Source organism: Mauremys mutica, chromosome 7 (assembly GCF_020497125.1).
Source record: "Mauremys mutica isolate MM-2020 ecotype Southern chromosome 7, ASM2049712v1, whole genome shotgun sequence".
Taxonomy (NCBI): Eukaryota; Metazoa; Chordata; order Testudines; family Geoemydidae; genus Mauremys; species Mauremys mutica.
In genome coordinates this window covers 29,118,671-29,142,656 of record NC_059078.1, presented here as the reverse complement: position 1 = coordinate 29,142,656, position 23,986 = coordinate 29,118,671, and the positions used below count along the sequence as shown (strand labels likewise).

At 54.9% G+C, this 23,986-nt stretch overlaps 1 protein-coding gene across 4 annotated transcripts in view; it reads left to right on the top strand.

Annotated features, from left to right (window-relative positions):
• The window catches only part of PACS1 (phosphofurin acidic cluster sorting protein 1), a 110,154-nt gene that overhangs the window by 65,712 nt on the left and 20,456 nt on the right, over positions 1–23,986 (top strand). For 3 of the 4 annotated variants that reach the window (XM_045023320.1, XM_045023322.1, XM_045023323.1), the window contains 11 exons: positions 4,676–4,765; positions 8,282–8,407; positions 8,707–8,851; positions 12,801–12,892; positions 13,570–13,650; positions 14,987–15,046; positions 16,018–16,178; positions 19,464–19,557; positions 20,488–20,568; positions 20,955–21,070; positions 23,778–23,916. In XM_045023320.1, the coding sequence (XP_044879255.1) occupies positions 4,676–4,765; positions 8,282–8,407; positions 8,707–8,851; positions 12,801–12,892; positions 13,570–13,650; positions 14,987–15,046; positions 16,018–16,178; positions 19,464–19,557; positions 20,488–20,568; positions 20,955–21,070; positions 23,778–23,916 (1,185 nt within the window). The remainder of the gene's footprint in view (positions 1–4,675; positions 4,766–8,281; positions 8,408–8,706; positions 8,852–12,800; positions 12,893–13,569; positions 13,651–14,986; positions 15,047–16,017; positions 16,179–19,463; positions 19,558–20,487; positions 20,569–20,954; positions 21,071–23,777; positions 23,917–23,986) is intronic. The other variant, XM_045023321.1, reaches the window with a different exon arrangement.

Here is a 23,986-nt window from a genome sequence, read left to right as displayed (position 1 = left end):
TCCACACCTGGCATATTCACTCTGGCCTGGTCTACACTAGGCGTTTAAACCGGTTTTAGGAGCGTAAAACCGATTTAACGCCACACCCGTCCACACTTTATATCGGTATAAAGGGCACTTTAAACCGGTTTCTGTACTCCTCCCTAACAAGAGGAGTAGCGCTAATATCGGTATTACCATATCGGATTAGGGTTAGTGTGGCCGCAGATCGACGGTATTGGCCTCCGGGCGGTATCCCACAGTGCACCACTGACCGCTCTGGACAGCAATCTGAACTCGGATGCAGTGGCCAGGTAGATAGGAAAAGCCCCGCGAACTTTTGAATATTTCCTGTTTGCCTAGCGTGGAGCTCCGATCAGCACGTGTGGCGATGCAGTTAAAAATCAAAATAAAGAAAGAGCTCCCGCATGGACCATGCGGATGTGATCGCTGTAAGGACAGGCAAATCTGTTCTATCAGCGCTCCGTTACAGAAGACGAAATTCAAAATCATTTTTTTAAAATCTCCAGACAGACGCCATAGCAGGGACTCAGCGCACTGCTGCGTGACAAGCGTAACGGAAAGCCAAAGAATCAAATGGACGCTCATGGACTGGAGGACTCAAGCTATCCCACAGTTCCTGCAGTCTCTGAAAAGCATTTGCATTCTTGGCTGAACTCCAAATGCTTCTAGGGTCAAAAACAGTGTCTGCGGTGGGTCAGGGCATAGCTAGGCAATTTACGCACCCCCCCACCCACCCCCAGAAGTGAAAGGGAAAACAATCCTCTCTTGACTCTTTTACATGTCACCCTATCTTTACTGAATGCTGCAGATAGATGCGATGCTGCAGCACTCAACACCAACATCCTTGCTCCCCCCACGCCATGGATGGCTGATGGTACAATATGACTGGTATCCGTCCTCATCATCAGCCTATTGGCACATGGGGCAGTGCAAAAGGACTGGTAACCATGCTGACTAGCATCAGTGAGGTCAATCAAGGGCACCTGCTCCTAATTTTTCCTGGTAGATGGTGCAGTATGGCTGGTAACTGTCTTCATCATAGCAACAGGGAGCTGAGCTCCATCAGCTCCCACCCTTCATGTGTAAAGAAAAGATTCAATTGCCCCTGGACTAGCAGAGGGATGCTGGGCTCCTCTCCTCCACGCTCCTTACTGTCCTGTCTGGACTATCATAGCAGCTGGAGGCTGCCTTCCACTCATATCTCACTAACAAGTCACTGTGTCTTATTCCTGCATTCTTTATTACTTCATCACACAAGTGGGGGGACAATGCTACGGTAGCCCAGGAAGGCTGGGGGAAGAACGGAATCAACAGATGGGGTTGTTGCAGGAGCACCCCCTGTGAATAGCATACAGCTCATAATTTCTGCAGGATCTGACACAGAGCAGCTGTGCTCTCTGGTTCCATGATACAGTGGTTCTCTAGTACACTTGCCCATATTCTAGGCAGGACTGATTCTATTTTTAGATACCAAAAAGGAGGGATTGACTCAGGGAGTCATTCCTAATTTTGGCTTTTGCGCCCCTGGCTAAGAGCAGCCAGGGGTACTTATGACAGCAGCAAATGGTGCAAAACGATTGGTAGCCATGATCATCTTTTTACCAATTTATGGATTGGTAGATGGTGCAGTATGGCTAGTAACCATCTCTGCTGTCATGCAAAAGCAAAAGCATGCTGCTGTGTAGCGCTGCTGAATCGCCTCTGTCAGCGGCATCTAGTACACATACAGTGACAGTCACAAAAGGCAAAACAGGCTCCATGATTGCCATGCTATGGCATCTGCCAGGGCAATCCAGGGAAAAAAGGCGCGAAATGCTTGTCTGTTGTTGCTTTCCCAGAGGAAGGAGTGACGGACGACATTTACCCAGAACCACCCGCAACAATGACAATGATTTTTGCCCCATCAGGCACTGGGATCTCAACCCGGAAATTCCAAGGGGCGGGGGAGGCTGCGGGAACTATGGGATAGTTACGGAATAGCTACCCACAGTGCAACGCTCCAGAAGTCAATGCTAGCCTCGGACCATGGACGCACACCACCGATTTAATGTGTTTAGTGTGGCCGCGCGCACTCGATTTTATACAATCTGTTTTACAAAACCGGTTTATGCAAATTCGGAATAGTCCCGTAGTGTAGACGTACCCTCTGAAAAGCCATGTGGCTCAGGGGGACAAGATCTGGGTCTGTCCTATTAGAGACCTGGCTTCTCTTTCCCAGATAGCAGCATAGGCAGCCTGCAGAAATATTAACAGCAGTCCATGGAAGCGGGAAGCCTCAAACTCATTGGTCTCCTGGTTTGCAACTCAGTGCACCTTCTTCTCAGTCTAAGGGTGTCAGCTGAGGTGTGACAAGGCTGCCAAATGTGCAGGTGCCCGGTGAGACGCGAGGTGCATGGCGGGTCTCCGCTCAGGACTTTCTTTGATGAACGAGGCCTTGAACATCTAGACAGCACTTGGAGGGCCTCACCTAAGGGCCCCTCTGCTAAGCTCACAAGCACTATCTCAGATTTGGCTGGCACTGCCTGCCTGCTGCAGGGTTTGTCTTTGCAGCACCTGGTGCTGGCCACTCTCAGAGGTGGGGTTCTGAGCTAGACGGGCCGTGGGTCCAATGAGTCTGGGAGCTCCTATTGTTGCTCATTTTAGGCAGCATTGGCCTGACTCCCACTACAGGTCATCAGCGGGAATAGATCCTGTAACCCTCCGCAACAAAAGCACAGGCCTCTAACACTAAAGCTGTAACCATATAAGCTGATAAGGGATTCAGCAATGGAAAGGCCGGAAGGGCCCATTAGATCATCTATAGGGTCCTACCAAATTCGCAGTCCATTTTGGTCAATTTCACAGTCATAGGATTTTAAAAATTGGTAAATTTCATGATTTCATCTATTTAAATGTGAAATTTCACGGTGTTGTAATTGTAGGGGTCCTGACCCAAAAAGGAGTTGTGGCGGGTGGCGGGGGGGGGGGGGGGTCACAAGGTTATTGTAGGGAGGTTTGCGGTACTGCTACCCTTACTTCTGCGCTGCTGCAGGCGGTGGCGCTGCCTTCAGAGCTGGGCAGCTGGAGAGTGGCGGCTGCTGGCCAGAAGCCCGGCTCTGAAGGCAGCGCTGCCATCAGGAGCAGTGCAGAAGTAAGGGTGGCATGGTACAGCATTGCCACCCTGGCAGGGCGCTGCCTTCAGAGCTGGGCGCCCAGCCAACAGCCACCACTCTCCTGCCGCCCAGCTCTGAAGGCAGCAAGGGTGGCAACTCCCCCTAAAATAACCTTGCCAACCCCTTGCAATTCCCTTTTATGTCAGGACCCCCAATTTGAGAAACGCTGATCTCCCCTGTGAAATCTATATAGTATAGGGTAAAAGCACACAAAAGACCAGATTTCATGGGGGGAGACCAGATTTCATGGTCCGTGGCACATTTTTCGTGGCTATGAATTTGGTATGGCCCTAATCATCTGGTCTGACCTCCTGGATGGCCCAGGCCAGAGAACCCGTTCCCCCTGCACTCAGCCCAGATGTGTGTGTTTGATGAAATACAGCCAGGCTGGATTTGGACACATTGAGAGATGGGGAATCCCCCCTTCCACCCCTCGTTCCCTTGGCAGTTTGTGCCAATGGTTAATCACCCACACTGTTAAATCTTGGTGCCTTGTTTCAGTTTGAATTTTTCTGGCTTCAGCTTTCAGCCATTGGCTCTCGTGCGGTCTTTCTCTGCTAGGGATAAGAGTCTATTTTGCTGTGTGGATCAGCTCCCAGAGGGGGACATGCCACATGTATCCAAAGGCTTCCACTGTCTGTGGTAAGAGCAGGGAGCAGTTGGAGTCGGGATTCCTGTGGGCATAGTAACAACATGCCAGGGGCTTTAAAGGCGAGGCTCTGCCACCCAGTGGGTCTGTGTGCTCTGGGAGGAGTGGCTAGACCAGGAGATACTGGGTATTATTCCTGGCTCTGCCACTGTAGTGTGTGACTGGGAGACCTGGACTCAATTCCCTGCTCCGACAGACTGTGTGTGTGACCTTGGGCCTCTGTGCCTCAGTTCCCCATTTGGGCAGCAGAGATAATCCTTCCCTAGCTCCCATTAAAGATTGTTGTGGTGCCCAGATGCTGTGGGGGCAGAGGGGCTGGGAAAGTGCTAGGAGATCTCGGATGACAGGCATTTGGAAAATGCCAATGTTATTCCCACAGCATGAGCATGTCTTTTGTCTGGGTCTGTCTCCAGGAGCTCTCTGCCTGCTGCTGGATCCAGAGCTTGGTAACAGGGGTGGGGTGGGATGGGGGGGTGGAGGATTTAAAGTGGCGCTGAAAGTGAAACAGCAGCAGGGGAATTCCTGCTTCTTACAGGACGCATGCATGTGTGGTGTTGGTGCTTCCTTTGGAGATCTGCCAGGCAGTGCGTTGGAGAGCTGGCCTCTGGGACAGAAGATGACGGGTGGATTTCAATCCTGTCCTCACCCCTGAGCCCCCTTCACAGCTGTGGTTAAGGATCAGCATGAGCAGGAGGCTGCAATACCTTCTCTCCCTGTAGTTGGGCCCTCCAGGGTGGGGTTGGCTCAGGTTGATGGGGGACACTGCTGGGCAAGGTTGCCCTGCTGGTGCTGATTTGGCCACTACTCTCTGCCTGCCCTGATCCCGAACGTAAGTGAACATGTAACACTGTCCACTCTGTGTTGGTTACAGGGCTCAAAGAGAATCCTGAGATCCAATGAGATTGTCCTGCCGGTCAGCGGACTTGTAGAAACAGAGCTTCAGCTGACCTTCTCGCTACAGGTGAGTGTGTGCAGCCGTGCGGGGCAGTGAACTGGAGAGGCCTTTTCCTTGACAGGTGGGAACTCCCGTGTGGCACCAGCTTAAGGTTATGTCTCTTCCAATATACCTGAGGGCAGGTCTTACACTACAGCGGGGATCCGGGATCCATGCTCTGAGATCGATCCACCGGCAGTCGATTTAGCGGGTCTAGTAAATCGACTGCAGATCGCTCTCCAGTTGGCCCCTGTACTCTAACCCCAACGAGAAGAGTAAGGTAAGTCAACGGGAGAGTTTCTTCCGTTGACCCCATGGTCACTCGACCTAAGGTACGTCGACTCCAGCTACGTTATTCACATTGCTGGAGTTGCGTAGCGTAGGGCGACTTACTGCGGTGGTGTAGACGTAGGCTGCGTTGGTTTTTAGAGAGAAACTTTGGCTAGAGGGGCCTTCCAGAGTCCCTAATGCCCACAGGGCTACAAAGCTCTTGGAGGTGGCAAGCTGAACAGGCACAGTTGCACTTAATAACACCAGGTTTCCTTGAAAGCTCCAAGCAATGACAATTCCATCATCTCCTGTTTGACATTCCCCCTGCCTGCCCTCTGCCAGTCTAACAGTTGGGCAGGAGACCGAAATTATATTCCTGGTGTGATCTTGGGCAGGTCCTTTACCGTCTCTATACCTTAGTTTCCCCATCTGTAAAATGGGAGCATTCTTAGGAACGGGCAGGATGGGACTGGACTTCCTGGGTCGTTGAGTCCATTCCCATGGTATTGTAGGCAACCCTGCCATGCCATTAATGATAGAGGGTTCAGATACTCCAGTGCTGGGACCGTACAAGTACCTAGATTGAGTGAGGTATCAATGCCAAAAATGGCTTACAACTGTGCTCTCCACGCAGCTTGCCATGTTTCGTCCCTGCTGCTTGACCCCTTTGACAACTCCCTCCACCTTTGTAAGATCTTGGCAGCAGAGAAGCAGGCCCCAAATGTCAGCCTTGTACCATGGGACTCTTGTGTTTTCCTGATACGCTTTGTATCTTTTTTGAGATGTGACCCTTCCCCTTTCATGTGGGGGAATCGACAGAGCCGTAACTAGCTATTTTTGCGCCCAAGGCAAGAATATAGAATTGTGCCCGCCCGCCCCCGCTCCTCCAGCCGCGCCGCCCCCCCCCCCTTGGCTCCTCTGGGAGCACCGCGGCCATGCTGCGCCCCCCCCCAACGCTCCTCCAGCCGTGCCCTCCCTTGGCTCCTCCGGCTGCGCCGCCACCCCCCTTGGCTCCTCCGGCCACACTGTGGCCATGCTGTGCCCCCCCTCGCTCCTCTGGCCTCGCTGCCCCCCGTTGGCTCCTCCGGCCATGCCCACCCCTTGGCTCCTCCGGGCACGCTGCGGACATGCTGCGCCCCTCCCCCCCGCTCCTCTGACCACGCCCTCGCGCCTCGCTCCTCCAGCCGCACCGCGGCAGTGCTGCCCCTCCCTTGCTTTTTTTTTTTTTTTTTTTGCTTGAGGCAGCAGCAAAAAAGTTAGAGCCAACCCTGTGCTCCCCGCTCCGCCTCCACCTCCCTGGGCCTGAGCGCGCTGCTGGTTGCTTCTCCGTGCTCTGGGGCGGAGCGTTCAGGGGAGGAGGAGAAGGTGGAGCAGAGGTGAGCCCCTTGCGCCCCTCCCCTTTGTGCGCCTGAGGCAAGTGCCTCACTCGCCTCGCCCTTGTTATGGCACTGGGAATCGACCAGCATCCCTAGAGTATATGAGCCAGGTATATGATCGCAGAGTGAAACTGACTAGCCTACTATAACTTCCTAAGCTGAGTGACATGCACAAAGCAGACTAGCTTCCCCCACATCCCCAGTTTTTGGCCCTCTCTGAATACACCCAAGTGTTGCTTATAATACAGCATAAAAGGATTTCCAAATGATTTTAATCCTGAGGAAAATGTACCGTGGCCAGTAATAAGAATTGATTCATTAAACTGTTGCAATGACATCCTTTGGCAGTTTCCATTTCTTTTAGCAATTGGAAGTGTTTGCAGGCAGTCCTGGCCTGGGACAGGTCCTTGGAGTAGTTCTGAATGTCCCTTTCTTCCCTGCACTCACCCAAGAGAGTGCATACAGAGAGCCTTGTTATTTCTCATGAGGGACACTGTATCTTCCCTTTGTTTTTCTAAATACAGACTCAAAATGGCAATGAAGCTTTTGCCACACCTCATTTGCCAGTGAATGTAAAGTACTGCCCTGGACTGCGTGCCCTGGAGCTGTGTGTTGTGCTCAGACATTGAGCATAGCACATTTGTCATCCTGGATTATTTCAAGGTGTTCATGACCTGTCTGATCCCTTCCTTAAAGCCTCTCTGGTGTAGCAGTTTTTGGAAGCTGCGGTATGCTCAGAATGGCCAGCCAGAACACTGCCTCTTTCAACAGCTGGCTTCCAGACACTTCTTGAAATTAACTTGGTTTCTTTCAGGAAGGAAGGCATAACCAGTGGGAGGCGTGGGAAGGCAGGGAACTGTCAGGCAGGACTCCTGGGTTCTGTTCTTGGGTTTTGGGCAGGAGTGTGAGCTAAGGGGCAGAGCAGGAACTGAAGTCCAGCAGTCCTGGGTTTTAGTCCCAGCTCTGCTATTCTCTCAGTTTGTCCTTGGCTAAAGGGTAAAATCACTGGCACTTCTAAAAATGAAACTCTAAAGACCCATTTTCAACAGTGATTTAGGAGCCCAAATCTGACTTCGTTCAATTTAGGCTCCTTAATCACTTTGGTGCTTTTGAAAATGTCATCTTTCAGTGTTGCCATTTTGCCACGTGTAAGATGTGAATAACTTACCTGCCTCCCAAAGAGAGAGGAGGCTTAAAGTTTGCAAAGCACTTGGATTCCTGGAGGAAGACATGACAGGAGGCAGAACGTTATTCCTCCTGTCTGTGCTTGGTCTCCCTGTGCAGTGCTAGTTACTGTCTGCAAACCTAGCACGGGTTGTTTCTGCTCACGTTACTCATGCAGGTAGTGGCATGAGATTTTCCCATCCTCTTTCTCCTGCCAGTGGAGCTGCAGCCACCCTGCCCCTGGACAGAACAGCTCACCCTCTGTGCCTGACTGTCCCCTGTGCTGCATAAATCCCTGCTTCCCAGGACGGGCAGTTAGGAGCTCTGAGAATTGTAAATGCGTGCACCGTATGGTCTTGTTGAGCCTTGGCTGCTGCTCACGTTGCAAGCTGGATCCCACCAGGGGGCTTATCACCAAACAGGTGTGGACGGGATCTTAGATCCCACTTCCATGGCTTTGTCATACCAGCTCCAAGCACCAGCCTATGTAGCCTGGCCACTTGCCTTTACTGATCAGACCAAGCACTGTGCCTAGGGTGGGAGCTGCTATTTGGTGCCTGGGAGAAAGATACGTTAGGCTTTGCTGCCCAGTGCTGTCCATGGAGGAGGGACGGGATGAGGGGATCTCTGCTCCCCACACCTTCACACTGGGCCACATGGAACCCCAAACATACCGGGCTCTCGTGCGGCCCCCTGTCATTGCTGCTCTCTTGACTGTCACTTGCCCTTGCAGTATCCCCACTTCCTGAAGCGAGATGCCAACAAACTGCAGATCATGCTGCAGAGAAGGAAGAGATACAAAAACCGGACCATCCTGGGCTACAAGACTCTGGCTGTTGGGCTTATCAACATGGCTGAGGTAAGGAGGAGGAGGGAGGCACCAGGCACGGTCATGGGGAAGATGTGATTAAATGTAACCTCTTCCCTCTTCAGCTCAGACAGAGGCAGAGTGCTGTGTGCCTAGGCTGGGCTCAGGGGTGGGACCTAGCCAGAGACACCTAGACCAGCAGAGCTGTCTCAGTCCTGTGTCAGCTTGGGTCCTCCTTGCGTGGCCCACGCGGGGCCATGGTCTCAGTGGGGGTGACTGGCTCGGTATTCTCAGCAGCCTCCCATGGGGCCCACTGGGAGTACATGTCGCGTGGTGTCTCTCCTGCCCAGGTCATGCAGCACCCCAGCGAAGGAGCTCTGGTGCTTGGACTCCACAGTAACGTGAAGGACGTATCTGTGCCCGTTGCTGAGATTAAAATCTACTCTCTGTCCAGCCAGCCAATCGACCACGAAGGGCTCAAGTCGAAACTGTCCGGTAAGGAGGGGAATAGTTTGGGGTGAGGGGGGCTTGGGCGTGGGGTATCCAGAGGGGGAAGCTCATTGGCTGCCCTGGATCCAGCGTCACTAGGCAGGTGCACAGCTTGCTAATTCTCAGTTGGCACAGTGAGCTGCAGGTGTTTTCAATCCTCTCCATTGGGCATGTGCCCCCCTCCCTCCCTGCTGGGAGAGAGGTGGGTGGCTCCCTGGCAGGGGACGCTGAGCTGGCGGTGGTACCGCCTTCAGATGAAACGGAACCGGTGTCCTGACTTGGTCATTAAAGTTCCTGAGTGAGTCACTTGCTGTTTGCTAGAACTGGGGTGTTGGAGCCAGTGTCCTGGCTGAACACCACGGGGAATTATGTTCCACCTCCCTAAATTCCCTCCCGGCTCTGCCTTTTCCCTGGGACTGAAAATTCTTCCTTTCCTGTCCTGAGCTGTTGTAGAGTGTGGCTACGCATTCCTCCCCAGAGGGAGCTGCATTTCCACACTGTGGCAAAAACACTTTTCTCCAGAGACTCAGCTTGACTAAAGTCTCAGAAGCAGAACAGATTTTTCCTGGTCCCTGAAACCTACCAGCTGTAAAAGCCACATGCCTGCTGGTTCCGTTCTGCATTGTACAGCTCTGCTAGTCTTTTGTATGCATGGTTGGAGGCAGTGTCTTAGAAAGCACTTGGAGCCTCTTCAGCTACATTCTATCCCTGCGTAGCTACATGTGTTTCTGGTGCTTCTGTGACACAGCCCAGGTGCGAGCAGCAGCCGTCTGGGTATCAGCCCCTTCTTGGTTACCTGTAGGGCCATTTGGTCTAGGGTTTTAATGTGTTTAATCTGCAGAAGTGAAGGCAAAACCCTGCTCAGGGCCCAGTTCCACCACGTCCATTCGCATCAGATCTTGTTTGGACAGTGGAGGCTAATTCCTTCCAACACGGCTATATTTAGCCCTGCGTCTTGGAATCCTTCCGTTTATGATACTGTCGCGGATGGCTGCCTAGGCAGTAAATCTGGTTGCCAGGGAAACCAATGGAGATGCAGGCTCTGTGTTGGATTTATTTTAATATTTGGGTTTATTACCAGCAACTCCGTGACCCGACAAGGGAAGGCAGCTGGGCACTGATGGGGGGGGGGGCACCTGTTGATCTAGAAATCTGCACCCTTTCCTGTCCGGCATTTTGAGGCAAATAGAAATCAGTCCAGGTCTCTCATAGACAGAGCCTAAGTTCCTCTGTGGTGGCAGAATCTAGTCCTTGCCACAGAATTGTACTTCTTTATCTAGCTTTCATTAAAAACAAACCTGTGGCGCTCTTATGGTTGCTAAGTAAACCCTCCACATGTGAGGGATGTAGTAGTGTCTGCCTGAGTCTGCAGGCAGCCTGAAACAAGCATTGTCAAATGGAACTTCATTTATCTCAACAGGATGTTAACTCTGAAGCATACTGATGGCAATGTACATGTCAATATGGTTAACTATTTAGCTGCTGAGCATATTAGTGGAGACATCCCTCCAGTGTGTATATGGTGTGTGCGCCATGCCTCTTGACCCTATCTTCTAGGAAGTCTGTGTGTGTGTGTTAATGCTTATAAAGTGCTTTGAGAGCCTCCAATGAAAGGCACTAAAGAGGGGTCCAGGCTTCTTGCTGTAAAGGGAGAGGTGGTTCCACTCTGCTAGATTCCGTGAGGAAACAGGAATGTAAATATTGTGAGCCATGAAATCCCCTCTCTCTCTCAAACTCCAGCACCAGCTGATCTTTATCCTTGAGTGGGAATTTAAGCAATTATTTTATTTTAATAGTGTCCAAGGACGACTCCCCATCCCCAAAAGAATCTAACCAGATACAAACAACTATCTGTCAAATAATGGGAAATACCAGATGGTCCCAAAGGGAGTGCTGGGAGCTGTTTGCATCCCAGTAATCCGCCCAGTTCCCAAGTTCATCAGTCAGTCCACGGCCAGCTCATCTCAGATGTTGGGCCGGCTCCATATTCCACACTTCTCCACACCCTGCACAGGGTGACTGTTCTCCAGTCATTGGCTGCAGGCAGGGCTGCAATCAGAAGGACTGTGGGCTGCTATGGGCCATGGGGATGCTGTCTTTGGACACAACTGAAGGAGAGGAGCGGAGGAGGATCGACTGGGCACGTGCTAGTTTTTTTGCTCCCTTAGGGTATTGGAAAGGATTCGTTTGCATTTACCTTGGGTGTATCAGGAATGGCTCTTCCCTGAGGTTTGGAGACCCCAGAGAAGCTGCCTGGGAGCTTTCTCATCCCTTAAATGAAGGGGGGAGGGGTTGAATCTTCAACAGACTTTATTTTCTACCAGCTGTTCATCCAGTGGACGGCTGGCCTGGTGGCTCAGCACTTGCCTAAGAGACCTGGGTTTGACTCCCTGGGCCACCTTGGGTGAGTCCCTTAGGGTAACCGTGCCCAAGTCCCATTTTCAAACACGACTTAGGAGCTTGAATCTCATTGAAAGTCGCTGGAATTTCGGTGCCGAAGTGCCCGAGTTACTGTGGGAGGAAGGTCTTATGCTCCGAATTAAAGGATGGGGATACATGTCTCCAGGAGCTCAAGCCATTTAGCTTAGTAAATGGAAGGTTCAGGGGTGACTTGGTCTGTAAGCACCCATGCAGGGAACGGAAATTGGGTAATGGGCCCTTCAGTCTGGCAGACAAAGGTCTAACAAGAGCCAGTGGCTGGAAGTTGAAACTAGATGAATTCAGACGAGAAATAGGCATACATTTTTCATAGGGAGGGTAATTAAGCATTGGAACAACCTGCCGTGGGCTGTGTTGGATTCTCCGTCGCTGGTGATTCTTAAACCAAGGTTCAGCCAGGCGTTAGCCTAGGCCAGGGGTCAGCAACCTTTCAGAAGTGCTGTGCTGAGTCTTCATTTATTCACTCTAATTTAAGGTTTTGCGTGCCAGTAATACATTTTAACATTTTTAGAAGGTCTCTTTTTAAGTCTATAATATATAACTAAACTATTGTTCTATGTAAAGTATATAAGGTTTTTTAAATGTTTAAGACGCTTCATTTAAAATTCAATTAAAATGCTGAGCCCCCCGGACTGGTGGCCAGGACTCGGGCAGTGTGAGTGCCACTGAAAATCTGCTCACATGCCACCTTCGGCACGCGTGCCATAGGTTGCCTACCCCTGGCTTAGGCCTCAGGGCTTCCCTGCACTATGCAGGAGCTCAGACTAGATGACCACAATGGTCCCTTCTGCCGTTACAGTTTATGAATCTAAGCCACTCAAATGTCACCCTTCCCTCGGTGCCTTGGTTTCCCCATCCCCCCAGTCGGGTCACTAATCCAGCTTTCCTTCAGCCTCATGCCTGTTGAGACTGTAAGTCCTTTGGGTCCTAGCCCCCTCGGTGTCTCCGCCACCCCCCAGCACAGCAGGGCATCCAAGCACTACGGCAGCACAACCCAGCTTTCGAAAGAGTCTGCATCAAAGGCCTTCTCAAGCAGCCCTGCCTCGGTGGGTCCCATGGTGCCGGAGCCCTCCTAGCTCTCCAGTCACCCACAGAACCTTCGAGGGTAGACGAGGTCTGAATTTCTAATGGAAAGGCAAGCCACTAAAGCCTCTCTCCTCCATATTATGCATGACCAAAAAAGGACGCAAGCTTCTCTTTTGGATCACCCTTAAAACCGAGTCCTGACCACTCTGTGGCTACTTATGGTACTTTCCACTAGAGAAGGGGTATGTTTGTCTGATGGTGGAGAGGCCCAGTACCGGCTGCCTGCTATCCCATCTGTAACATAGGCCAGGGTATACAGAGACTAGGGCCCTGGCTGGACGGCACTGTGCTGGAGGACCAGTCTGCACTGCAGAGCACCCTCTGACCTGCCAGACTGTGGTGTGTGGTGTCCTGGACCTTATGCGAATCCTGCTGACAGCGCTATGCTCCCGAGCTGGACTTCCAGCCTAACCCCAGCTGTGTCTTCCAGATCGGTCCCCCGACATCGACAACTACTCGGAAGAGGAGGAGGAGAGCTTCTCCTCGGAGCAGGAGGGCAGCGATGATCCCCTACATGGACAGGTAACCCCCACCCCCCTCCCCAGTCTGCTGCCCCTCAGAGCGCTCAGGGCAGAGCTCCATTGCAAGGCATTACCAAGCAATAGGCTGGCTGGGCCTGGCTGCCTCCATTTGCAAACCCCTCTTTCCATGGGTTTAGGCTTTCCTCCAGTCCCGATCTCTCCTCAGCGGGGGGGGGGGGGGGGGGTTCACCCGGTTTCTGCCTTTAACCCTCCCCAGCCCTGCGTACTTCAGTGGCTGAATCAAGGCAGAGAAGAGTACCCCCAGCGAGCTTGGAAAAGGATGCCAAGTGGCTCCCCCTTCCAGCCTGCACCTTCCAGCCTGCAAAGGGAGCCAGAGGTGGTGCTGAGCAAGCCAGGCTGGGAGCTGGCTCTGTGAGCATCCCCCTTTGGGAAGGGAGGGGAGAGGCGGACACCTTGCAGAGCAGCCTCCCTTTGGGATCTGGCTGAGGACTGTGGACTCCAGGCCACTGATTCCTTGGCTGGCTGCCCCAAGTGGTTACCTATGACTGGGCTTCAGCCTACGTGGAACTGTACCTGCCTGGAGCTGGGCTGCTGCGCCCCAAGGACGAGGGAGATCCTGGTGAAGAGAGCTAGCTGTGGTATTGTGGCCAGGCTCCCATACCCCCAGGCCCTGGGGGTATTATTTCTCTGAATGTGCTGTCTCCCCCGCCCCACAAGGACTTGTTTTACGAAGACGAGGATCTCCGGAAGGTGAAGAAAACGAGGAGGAAACTGGCCTCGGCCTCAGCGATCACTCGGGTGAGTGTGTTCTGAGGGGGCGCTGGCTGGCTGGCCACCTTCTGGCTCCAGTCTGGTGTGAGGCCTCGTGCCAAGAGGGTCTCTGAACTGGTCATAAGCAGCTTCCGGGGGGACTGGGTGGCTCTGGGACTTGGGGTGGGGCAGAAGGCGCCATTCGCCTCTCGAAGTGACCGCTGCTCAGCAGATTCAGACACGCTGCTGGGAGTGAGGGGAGCTACGCCGCTTCAATCTCCAGAGCTGTCAGGTTGTCCCCTTTCCACCACACTGTCACTCACCTAGGCGTGGCTGTTTGACCTCAGCTGTGGCTGGGAAGCTTTGCCCTGTCTCCTGGGAACTGGCCTGCAGTAATGCTGCCTCTCACCGTGCCCTGCTCAGAAGGCAGTTACAAGAGCTCCTTGCATGCCTCTCCTTTAACACCTAGCTATGATAACAGCCTCTGAGCCGCATGTGGGTACTATACATACTTTCAGCCTAGCTATCTCGTGCAATGAGCTTGGCTGGTTTGCAAGCTAAGCAGGCTTGCTCTGGGCTAGACCTCTGGAGGATGAGCCAGAGGTGCAGCGTGGAAACGTGTGGTTGACTCAGGAAGAGGAGTGCTCCCCTCTGGATTGCTGCTAACCCCAGTGCACCAGCATGGTGCTAGGGAGCGCTGTGCTGCACTCTGCATGTTCCCTGCATCCAGCCCTGCATCAGGTTTGAAAACTCTAGTGGACTTTGAGCTGTCACTTAAGGCAGCGTTTCTCAGATGTGGCCCCTGTGGCACCCAGTGAGTTCCCCACCTTCCCAGGGATGGTGGGGCTCAGGCTTTGGGGTTCAGCCTTGGGGTGGTGAGGTGGAAGGCTCTGGCAGCAGGGCTCCAGGCTCCGGCAGTGGGGCTTCAGGCTCTAGCCTGCTGCTGCCTCCCCTGGCCCCCTATCCAGGGCTTAATTTGTCCCCAGGCTTGCCAGGGCTGAGTAAGTCTGCTGTGAAAAGTGATACTTGTATGTTTGTTAATATCACTTTTCACAATGGTCTTACTAGCTAGCAATAAATGACAATGACTTGGACGTGTATATGTGCATATTTATTTGTTTTTCCTAAAATTAACGAAGTATTTTAGGAAGAAGTATGAAAGCGGCCACCAGTAAGAGATGGTGACCGCACTCTGAGGCCACCAAAAAATTTGTCCTGAGAACCGCTGATTCTGGGATGATCTGTGGGGTGATGCGATAGTCTCCTTCCATTGGCCCCTCAGTCGCACCTATGGCAAAGGCCTGCGCCCCCTCACTGGGACCCCCGATTCCTGTTCCCTTTCTTGGTGTCACTGTAACGAGTCAATGGCACCGTTTCTTGACAGCAGCCAAATATAAAGCAGAAGTTTGTGGCGTTACTGAAGAGGTTCAAGGTGTCGGACGAGGTAGGTGCAGCCCTTCTGTCTTGTTGCAAATGCCTTCGCTATTGCAGTGGTCTCTTGTTGGTAGCTGGAGTGCTGGATGGGCTGTGATTCAGATCAGGTGAAATGCATCCCTCCTCACCGCTCCTCCCGCCTCCAAATGAATGGCAGTGTGAGCTCAGAGCTCATGTCCTTCAATGGGTTCGTCTCGTTTTTGTTGTTGAAAGGGAGTAGAGTCTAGTGGCTAGAGCAGAGCGGGGCTGGGAGCCAGGACTTCTGGGTTCTGTCCTAGCGCCTCCACTGAGTCATTCATGGCAAATCACATCACCTCTGTGCCAGGTTCTCAATCCCCTGCTCTAATCACCAGACCATCTCCCTCCAGGTGCTGGGAATTAGAGCCCGCCTCTCCCTCCCCCACTCCCCTTCCATCAGTCTGACCTCTGTTATCAGTTACCCCCGGCTCCAGCCACTGGACCCCATTTGTCTCAGAGCTGCGGATAGAACCCAGGAGTCCTGAATTCCAGCCCCCCTATTCTGACCACTAGACCCCACTCCCCTCCACCCTTCTAACAACCAAAGGGTCAGGGGGTGAATGAGACTAAGTAGGGGCCCCTCCTACTTCATGGGCTAAAGCAGACATGAGCTGGGTGTTAGACAGGCCTGTGAGAGACAGTGTAGTCTGGCATGTGCCTCGGAGGTTTCTTGCAACTTTCCCTGAACCGCCAGTGACAGCCACTCGCTGACACGGGATCCGTGACTGGCCGGGCCGTTGCTCTGTGGGTGACTCTCCATGTTCTCTGGGAGATGTCAGCCCGACAGCTGACTGGTGGGGTGTTAGACCCCTGACGTGCCATTGGCTGGAGAGGGAGAGCCAAGAGCAGGAGGAGGTCCTTGAGGCTTCTTCCAGCACTCGCTCCTGTGGGCTTTCACAAAATACACAGTCTCTGCTGCGCGTTGCCTGGCCCCCCGGCTAGTCTGGAGTCTCCTGCCCACAGGTTGGCTTTGGCCTGGAGCACGTCTCCAGGGAGCAGATCCGAGAGGTGGAGGAGGACCTGGACGAGCTGTACGACAGCCTGGAGATGTACAACCCCAGCGACAGCGGCCCGGAGATGGAGGAGACGGAGAGCATCCTCAGCACGCCCAAGCCCAAGCTCAAGTGAGTGCTGGGGGTGGGGCAGCACGGTGAGCGACCGCTGCAACAGGGAGCGAGCCTGGGCTGATGGGAGCCATGGGACACGGCAGCTGCTCCCAGCTCTGCCACTACCTCGCTGGGTGAACTTGGGCAACTCGCTTCCATTCTCGGTGCCTCAGTTTCCCCTCCCACCTTCTCTCTGTCTCATCTGTTTAGGCTGAGAGCTCCTCAGGGCCATGGCTATTCTCTTGCCACACGTTTTGGGCCGCATCTGGCATAGCAGGGTCCTGATCTTGGCTGTGGCTTCCAAGCACTCTTGTAATACTACTAATAGTGTGGGCTGTGGGACTAAGAATCAGGGCTCCGGGAGTCTCTTCCCACAGGGCACTGACACAGCAAGTATCTACAGTGCTCCGTGACTGCCTGTGAAACACTGTTGTTATTTACACTGTAGTAGCTCCCTGAGGACCCAGGTCCATTGTGCTGGGTGCTGTACGAACCTGTAACACAGATGTGCTCCCAGCCCTACAGAGCTCACAATCCAGCCATGAGACTAGACAACAAGGGGAAGGGAGCACAAGGTGACCCTGAGATGGTTGAAAATGATTGTCATTCTCCATGAGAGACAGTGTAAGTCTCCACAGTGCTTTAGGAAACAGCTGCGCTGAAGTGCAGCTAATTCTGGGGTGGGGCACAGCAGCCGCTGTGTCAGTGACGTAAGGGTGCATGTTGGCTATGGACACTAGAGGGCCCAGCATCTCGACTGCACATTCAGAGCCCCCCCGTCCAACAAGCCTCATGGAAACTATCCAAATGGGCTGAGACCTGGGATCTCCATTAGTGCTTCCAGCCAGTCTGGAATCAGAGCGCTGACGCTCTAGGTCTCTTTCCCTGTAGCTGAGGCTGGTGTCACACGCTGTCCCCTGGGAATTGAGGATTAATTAGGATTTGTGCAGCCCTTGGAGATGCCTGGATGAAAGGAGTGATCTGTTCAGCTAGGTTGTTTCTCGCCCTGCTTTGCTTATGCACGCCAGCCACTGCTGCTGCAGACCCTTCTCCTGTGGGTGTGTCCCCCCGCCCCAACACCCCAGTCAGAGCCCCCTGCCTCATCTGCCCTTGCAAGCCCCTGGGCGCTCTGAGAGTCAGCCTGAGCAGAGCATCTGATTCGTGCAGGATTCCTGCCATCTGCCTAGAGTGACAACTTCAGTCTCGGTGCTTCACAGACCCCAGTAAGGAGCTCATTCCTTTGCTCTCACCATTAGACACACCTCCCCTCCCAGACCTGGGAACAGAGCCCAGGAGTCCTGGCTCCCAGCACCTCTGCTGTAACCACTAGACTCCCCTCCCAGAGCTGGGGATAGAACCCAGGAATCCTCATTGCCAGCTCCGCCCTGATCTAACCCACTAGACCCCAATCACTTCCCAAAGTTGGGAAGAGAGCCCAGGAGTCCTGACTCCCAGCCTTGTGCCTTACCCACATAGCGGTCTGTGGGGAGTGTAGTTCCATCGCAGGGGGCATGGGGGCCCTTCTCCAGCATTGCCAAAGGGGCTGGGAGTCACTCTGACTGGTTGCTGACAGGTTGGTCAGCGGCTGTGGAAAACCGGCACCTTAGATCACGGGCAGTATTCTATGTGAGTCACAGCCAAGGCCAACGTCGCACGTGCTTAATCAGACACCAATAGCAATCTGAGCCCGTTCCCCTTCCCAAAGCAAGTGTGGGCTGCCAGGCTAGCCCTACCAATTACACCCTCCCCTTCCTGGACCTGAGCTGTGCTCTCTTCTCCCCCCTGCAAAGCACAGCCAGTGATCTCGCCCCTCCCCGACTCTGGTGCTTGCTGTCCCCGCGCTGCCCAGCTCTCAGCATCGCTGCAGCTCCTCATGTCCCTCGCTCCCCCCCCGGCCCTCACTGCTCTGATCCAGCCCGGGCACAGCAGTGCTGCTCTCTAAAAGCCAGCCTGGTTCTGATTGGCCCGAACTGTGTCCCTGACACCACGCGGCTCCCTAGGGCTGCCGCAAGCCAGAGCTTGCCATGGACTTGCTGGGCTCAAGGCCTGGTGGGGTAGGGTTCAAACACCGGAGCAGGAGCACTGAGCGGGAGCTGACTGTGCAGAAGCTTTCGGCCACACAGGGGTTACAACAGGGGATGAGGTGCTGGGACTCCTGCTTCTGACCTGCCCCAGTCTTGCCACCCGAGGGCCGTGGCAGCTGCGCCCGTCCCCTCTCTGTAGCTCAGCTCCCCCGCCTCCTGGGGAAGGCGTGCGAGACGGATGGCTGTGTACGTTTCTCCCGGGGACCGGTGTGACTGAAGCTGTGAATGGAAGCCAGGGCACTAGGCCGCCTGGATGTAAGAGAAGGCTGTAACCGGTTCCCAGGGGCTTGTCTATACCCAGACGTTGCACTGGGTTGTGGGAAATCGTGGCAGCTTTTGCGTGTGGACTTGTATCAGTTTCACACTGGTGCGATGGCGTTAGTGCTCCCACTAAATGAACCGACGCGAGTTGAACAGAGAGAAGCCAGGCTTAGCCCAAACCAGCCTTGCAGGCTTCTGTGCTGACTGGACTCCTGCAGGGTGAAATGAGCCATCGTTACGGTGCTCAGCTGTGTGGGTAACTCAGGCTTACCTGGCATAGGCCCCTCTGGTACCAGAGCGAGGCTGATCGGCGCCCACGCTTGCATGGTGTCAGGGAGATCAGTGCAGATCCCCACACGGACACTCTCTGATCTCAGTTTGAATTAACCCTGTTCCCAGTCGACTTGAGCTGCAGCGGCCACAGGGCCTTTGGCACCAGACTAGCTAGAGCGGTTTCGGTTCAGTGGGTAAGTGATGCCGTCTCAGCTTTCTCACGCAGACGAGGCCTGGTGTGTGTCTGCCCAGCCCCCAACCTTCCCTGCTTGGAGCTAGGAGGGGGCTCGGCAGCACTGCAGCTTTTCCAGGGGTGGGAGAGGCCCCTGGAGAGAGTCCCTTGTGGGAAGGATGAGCCTGTCGCTCCCAACCAGGCTGGGGCATTTGATGCTCCGTAGCTGAGACAGTGCCAGAGAACCTGGAAGGGACGGGAAGCCCTGCGCTGGCGCCCATTGCTGTGCTATCCTGTGCCAGTCTGGAGGGCCCCTGCAAACCATGGGAGGAAACGGACCTTCAAATATCAGCCAAAGTTTCTACCATGCAGGCCGGCCCGGAGGCACTGAAATACGCCCGGGATTCGCACAGGCCATCCCTGAGGCTTGAATCCCTCTGACCCTCTCCTCACCCCGGGCCAGGGTCTGCAGCAGCACTTTGTTCCCTGACCCGCTGCATCTCTCCCTGCCAGGCCGTTCTTCGAGGGAATGTCTCAGTCCAGCTCCCAGACAGAAATTGGAAGCCTTAACAGCAAGGGGAGCCTGGGCAAAGATGCCACCAGCCCGGTGAGTAATCGCAGAGGGAGGGAGTGGGTCCCATGTTCCAGCGGGGGGTGCCGGACGTGGGCCCGTGTGGGTCTGGCTGTGTGGTGATTCGCAGCTGGTACGTGACCTCGACTTCCAATGCATGTGAATGCGGTCGCAGGATCTGTGCTCTCTGCTGGAGCCAGGTGGCTGCGGGAGTGCTGGGCGCGGGCAGGTGAGAGCAGTGCTGAACTCGGCCTGGGGCCTGGCTCAGTGGCTGAGGCAAAGCAGCGCGGCCTGTCAGTGCAAGGGGCAGCTGCCTGTGCCTTGTAGTCACTCATATCTTAGCCAGCACTTATCCCGGCCCGTTGGAGTCGCCCCCAACCCTCCCTCAGTCCAGGCAGTTCTGGTACACAGAAGGGCGGTGGGGTCTCCCCTCTGGCACCGCGATGCTCCCCAGCTCCTAGGCAGAGTTTGCTTTCCTAGAGGCCGGCACATACAAACTGGGTTTTCTAACACTAGTGTTTGTAGAAGGCCAAGCTGCTACTTATCAGCATTGATTATCTGTATTCGCCAACACGCAGTACCCCCACTCCGGGCCCAGCACCCCGGTGCGCTAGGTGCTGTACGAACCCTGAACGCTGCCAATCCAGCATCAGCCAGGAGCCGGCCGGTGGACGCAGGCAGACGGGCAGTGAAGCCCAAGGAGGCTGTGAGGCGTTCCTGCTCAGCACAGTGGCAGTGCTGCCAGGGGATGCCTGGAGTGGGCCTGGCCCTTCATACCCTGCCCAAAGAGCTTCGCCGTCTCGACGGAGCACTCAGCCAAGGGGGGCAGGGCTCCAGGGGATGAGCTGGGAAGCACTGTCGGGATCCCGGCTGGGCCAGTGGCTCTGAGGGTGGCTGAAGGGGAGCGAGCACAGCTGCCCCAGACCTGTAACCCTCCCATCCTTCTGCCCTTGGCTGGTTTTTCAGATGGACCCAGCCGTCGGGGACAAGTTGAAACCTTCGTGGAGTAAAAACCTGGACGACAGCCTCAGCGAAATAGACACCCTGGTAACATGCCCCAGCCGCGCTGGCCCACTCTCCCTTCAGTGCTCCATCTGGCTTAGGGGCTGGAGCCAGGGGGACATGGCACATACAGGCCTCTCCCTTTTGGGGGAGCTCATGTGCCCAAGGTAACACCCTGCGCTGGTGCCTGTTTGCCCCTGGAGGCAGCATGGCCTAGTGGGTAGAGTGCCGCAAAGCTGAGCTCAGGATGGGGAGACACAGCCGCTCTGACGATGGAGCCTAACTTGTCTCAAGTTGGCATGTACAGTCAGTGGCTGCTTGGAATGACATAGTCAGTGGCTTTTGGCTGCGAATTGTCACCCATTAGGGCCCCAGCTGTTGATCACCAGAATGAGCTCTGGAGCCTCCTCATTCCCTCCCCGTGTTCGTAGGAAGCGAGTGAGCAGGACACATTCGGAGACTCCAGCACCACGTTAATCATCCCCGAAAAAGTCAAGACACCCATGAAGAGCAGCAAGGGGGAGCATCAGAGCATGGCATCACCCAGGTAAGCTGCCTGCTTTGAAACCAGGGATGGGAGACATGGGTGGCACGGGGCAGCAGGTGGCTGCCTCCAGGGGGCTCTGACTCCAGGCCAGCCTAGGGCAGGGGGCTTGGCTGGCTCAGGGGGCAGAGAATAGGACATTTCCCTTTCCCCTTTAGAGAACTGGCTCCTAGCCAGGCTGATAGCTACCAACCATTGCTCCCCTTGTCCGTTCCCAGGCGGGCCTCTTTCCCCAGCACTCTGCAGGGTTGGGGTTCAGATCCTGCTTGTCACCCAGGGAGGAGGCTCCTTGATCTCACAGCTGGTGGAACTCTCTTATAGAAGTGGTTTATTGAATTCTCCCTGAGCACAGGCTCTCTGCGGGCTTTACTCGAACTGTCACTCCAGCCCCAGAACCCCAGGGGCACACATCCCTCGCTTGTCACAGGTCACTGATGTCGCACACTGTCAGGCTGGGGGACGAGATCACCAGGATCAGTGGGGTTTGCCCCCCAGAGGCAACCCCTGCCTTGTGCTCTCCAATGAGTTGGCCCTGAACTGGAGAGGTTTAAAGCAAACTGCTGGTTACAACCCTGCTGAGATTCCCTGCCAGAACAACCTGGTGTGTTGCACCTGAACTGCCTGAGACCCTCCCAGAGAGAAAGGGGATGTTGCTGGAGTCAGGAGGCCTGGGTTGCATCTCTGGCTCTGCCCTTGGAATGTGTGGTTCTCACTATGTCGCCTCAGTTTCCCCATATCAGGTGTTGGGCGCTCAGAGGACTGTGTGGCATTTTGCATCCAGTTCCCAGCATTAGGCATCTTCCCCTGGCCAGGTTTCTGGTCTGGTCTGTTATTGCCCGTTCCATCCCAGGCCAGGGAGGGTGGTGATGCCTCATGGCTCTGAGCCCCCAGCACTGGATGGTCTGTGGGCAATCTCGGCGTGGCTGGATTTGAACCTTTGACTGTGTGGTGTCGGGCCCCCATCCCGTCCCCATTTCCCTGTGGGTACTAGGCCTCTCCCGCTGTGAAGGCAGTGGGGCCATGCCGGCGCTGCACTGAGTGAAGGATTGGAGCCACATACCTAGTGTGTTCAAAGGCCTTTATGTTCCCAGTGGAAACCTGCCCCATCTGCCTCCTGTTTTGCCAAAAGTGCATCTTCAATGTGTGACGCAGGCTCGCCATGCCGGCCCCGCTCCCAGATGCTATTTTGGGTGGGGAGAAGGACTCAGCCATCAATACCCCACCCCCCATTTGTCTGCTCGTCTCCCTGATAGTGCTGAAGCTGCTGCTTGCACTCTGACACTGAGCAGCGCCTTCTTGGAGCAGAGCACCAGGCTGCCCTGTCCTGGAGTTAAGGCCTTTGCTTAATTGCTGTGAGGTGGCAGCAGAGGCGGCTGTGTCCTCGGGCTCCTGGGAGCTCTGCTGCTCCATTCAGGCCATGCTCCGGATCAGATCTGCTAGGCTTACAAGCGAAAAGCTCTGGTTTACTGTCTGCCAGCACTGCGAGCCCCCGGCGCTCGCACCTCCAGCAGGGGAGAGTGTGAACTTCTGGGGGCGGGGAGGGCATGAGCGCTAGATCAGCTGACTGGAGAGCTCAGACTGTATGATCAGAACGAGCCCTTCTGGCCTTTACGTGTCTGAATCTAGGAGCAAGGACTAAAACTGTATTCTAGTCAGTGAAGGAAGAGCTGGGACTCCAGTACCCAACCTGGCTGTGCAGTAAGGTGGGGCCATCGGAGCCACGGTCACGTTTCAGGGGAGTGGCACACTCTAATGGGGGAACTGACAAATATTCCTTAGCAATGCAGTGGCAGGATCTAATGGTTAGGGCAGGGGACTGGGGATCTGGACTCCCAAGTTCTGTCCCAGCTCTGGGAGGGGAGTGGGGTCTACTGGGACAGAGCAGGGGGGCTGGGAGCCAGGACTCCTGGGTTCTATCCCCAGCTCTGTGGGGGGAAGTGTAGGCTGGAGTGCATGCCAAGCTCATCCCACAGGGGCCTGGGCTGGAGAGCAGGCCCGTCTTGCCCTACTGAGGGAGGGGGCGTGGGCAGGAGCATGGAGTTTTGTGCTCTGAACTGGCCATGTTCCGAGTCCCCTGACCCCCATGTTGCTTTGTTGTCTTGGTTTGTAAGCTTGTATGTCCAAGGCCTGCACAGCATGGTCCTCACCCCTCCAGGGTCTCGGTGCTCCAGGAGAGATGCCAAACCTGTCAGCCATTGGCGGGCTCTGCATTCCTGTGGTGATCCAGCCCCAGCACCTAGCACAGCCCCCTCTGCTGCTCTGGGATTGCTGGAGAAATCCGGATTGTGGCAGAGAGCCCTCTGAACCCTTGGCAAAGGGTGGGCACCTTCCTGGCTAGGAGCCCACCTTGAATCTGCTGGTAGCCCGCCCCTGGGGTTTCCTCTCAGCCTGTGCTGGCTACAGACTGTACGTGGGCTCTCCCTGTGTCTGACCAGCCCACCCAGTCCTGTTTGTACCCAGCAGTGTTGCTGAGCTCCCGCTCTTGACAGTGCGCCAGGAAACCTGTCACATGGCCATGCCATTCTGTTCCCTTGCCAGCGGGCAAGCAAACGCTCACAGGAGCCCCAGGACGTGGCTCAGACCTGAGCGGGGCCTGTGTGTGTATCTGCAATGAGACCCTGGTGTGTGGGGGAAGGACCCTGCTCTCCCAGCTGGATGCTGTGCCATGCCAGGGAACCAGGCCAACAGCCCTGTCCTTTGTCTGCTGCAGCAAAATGGAAGGTGCAGCGCACACGCCGCGGCAGAAGAGAAGCACTCCGCTGAAGGAGAGACAGTTCTCCAAGCCCCTGAGCGAACGGACCAACAGCTCGGACAGCGAGAGGTCCCCGGACCTGGGCCATAGCACACAGGTGATGTGACTGCAGCCCCAGGCACTGCTCCATAAAGGGGTGATCCCAGCCTGCGCCACCTGCAGCTGGG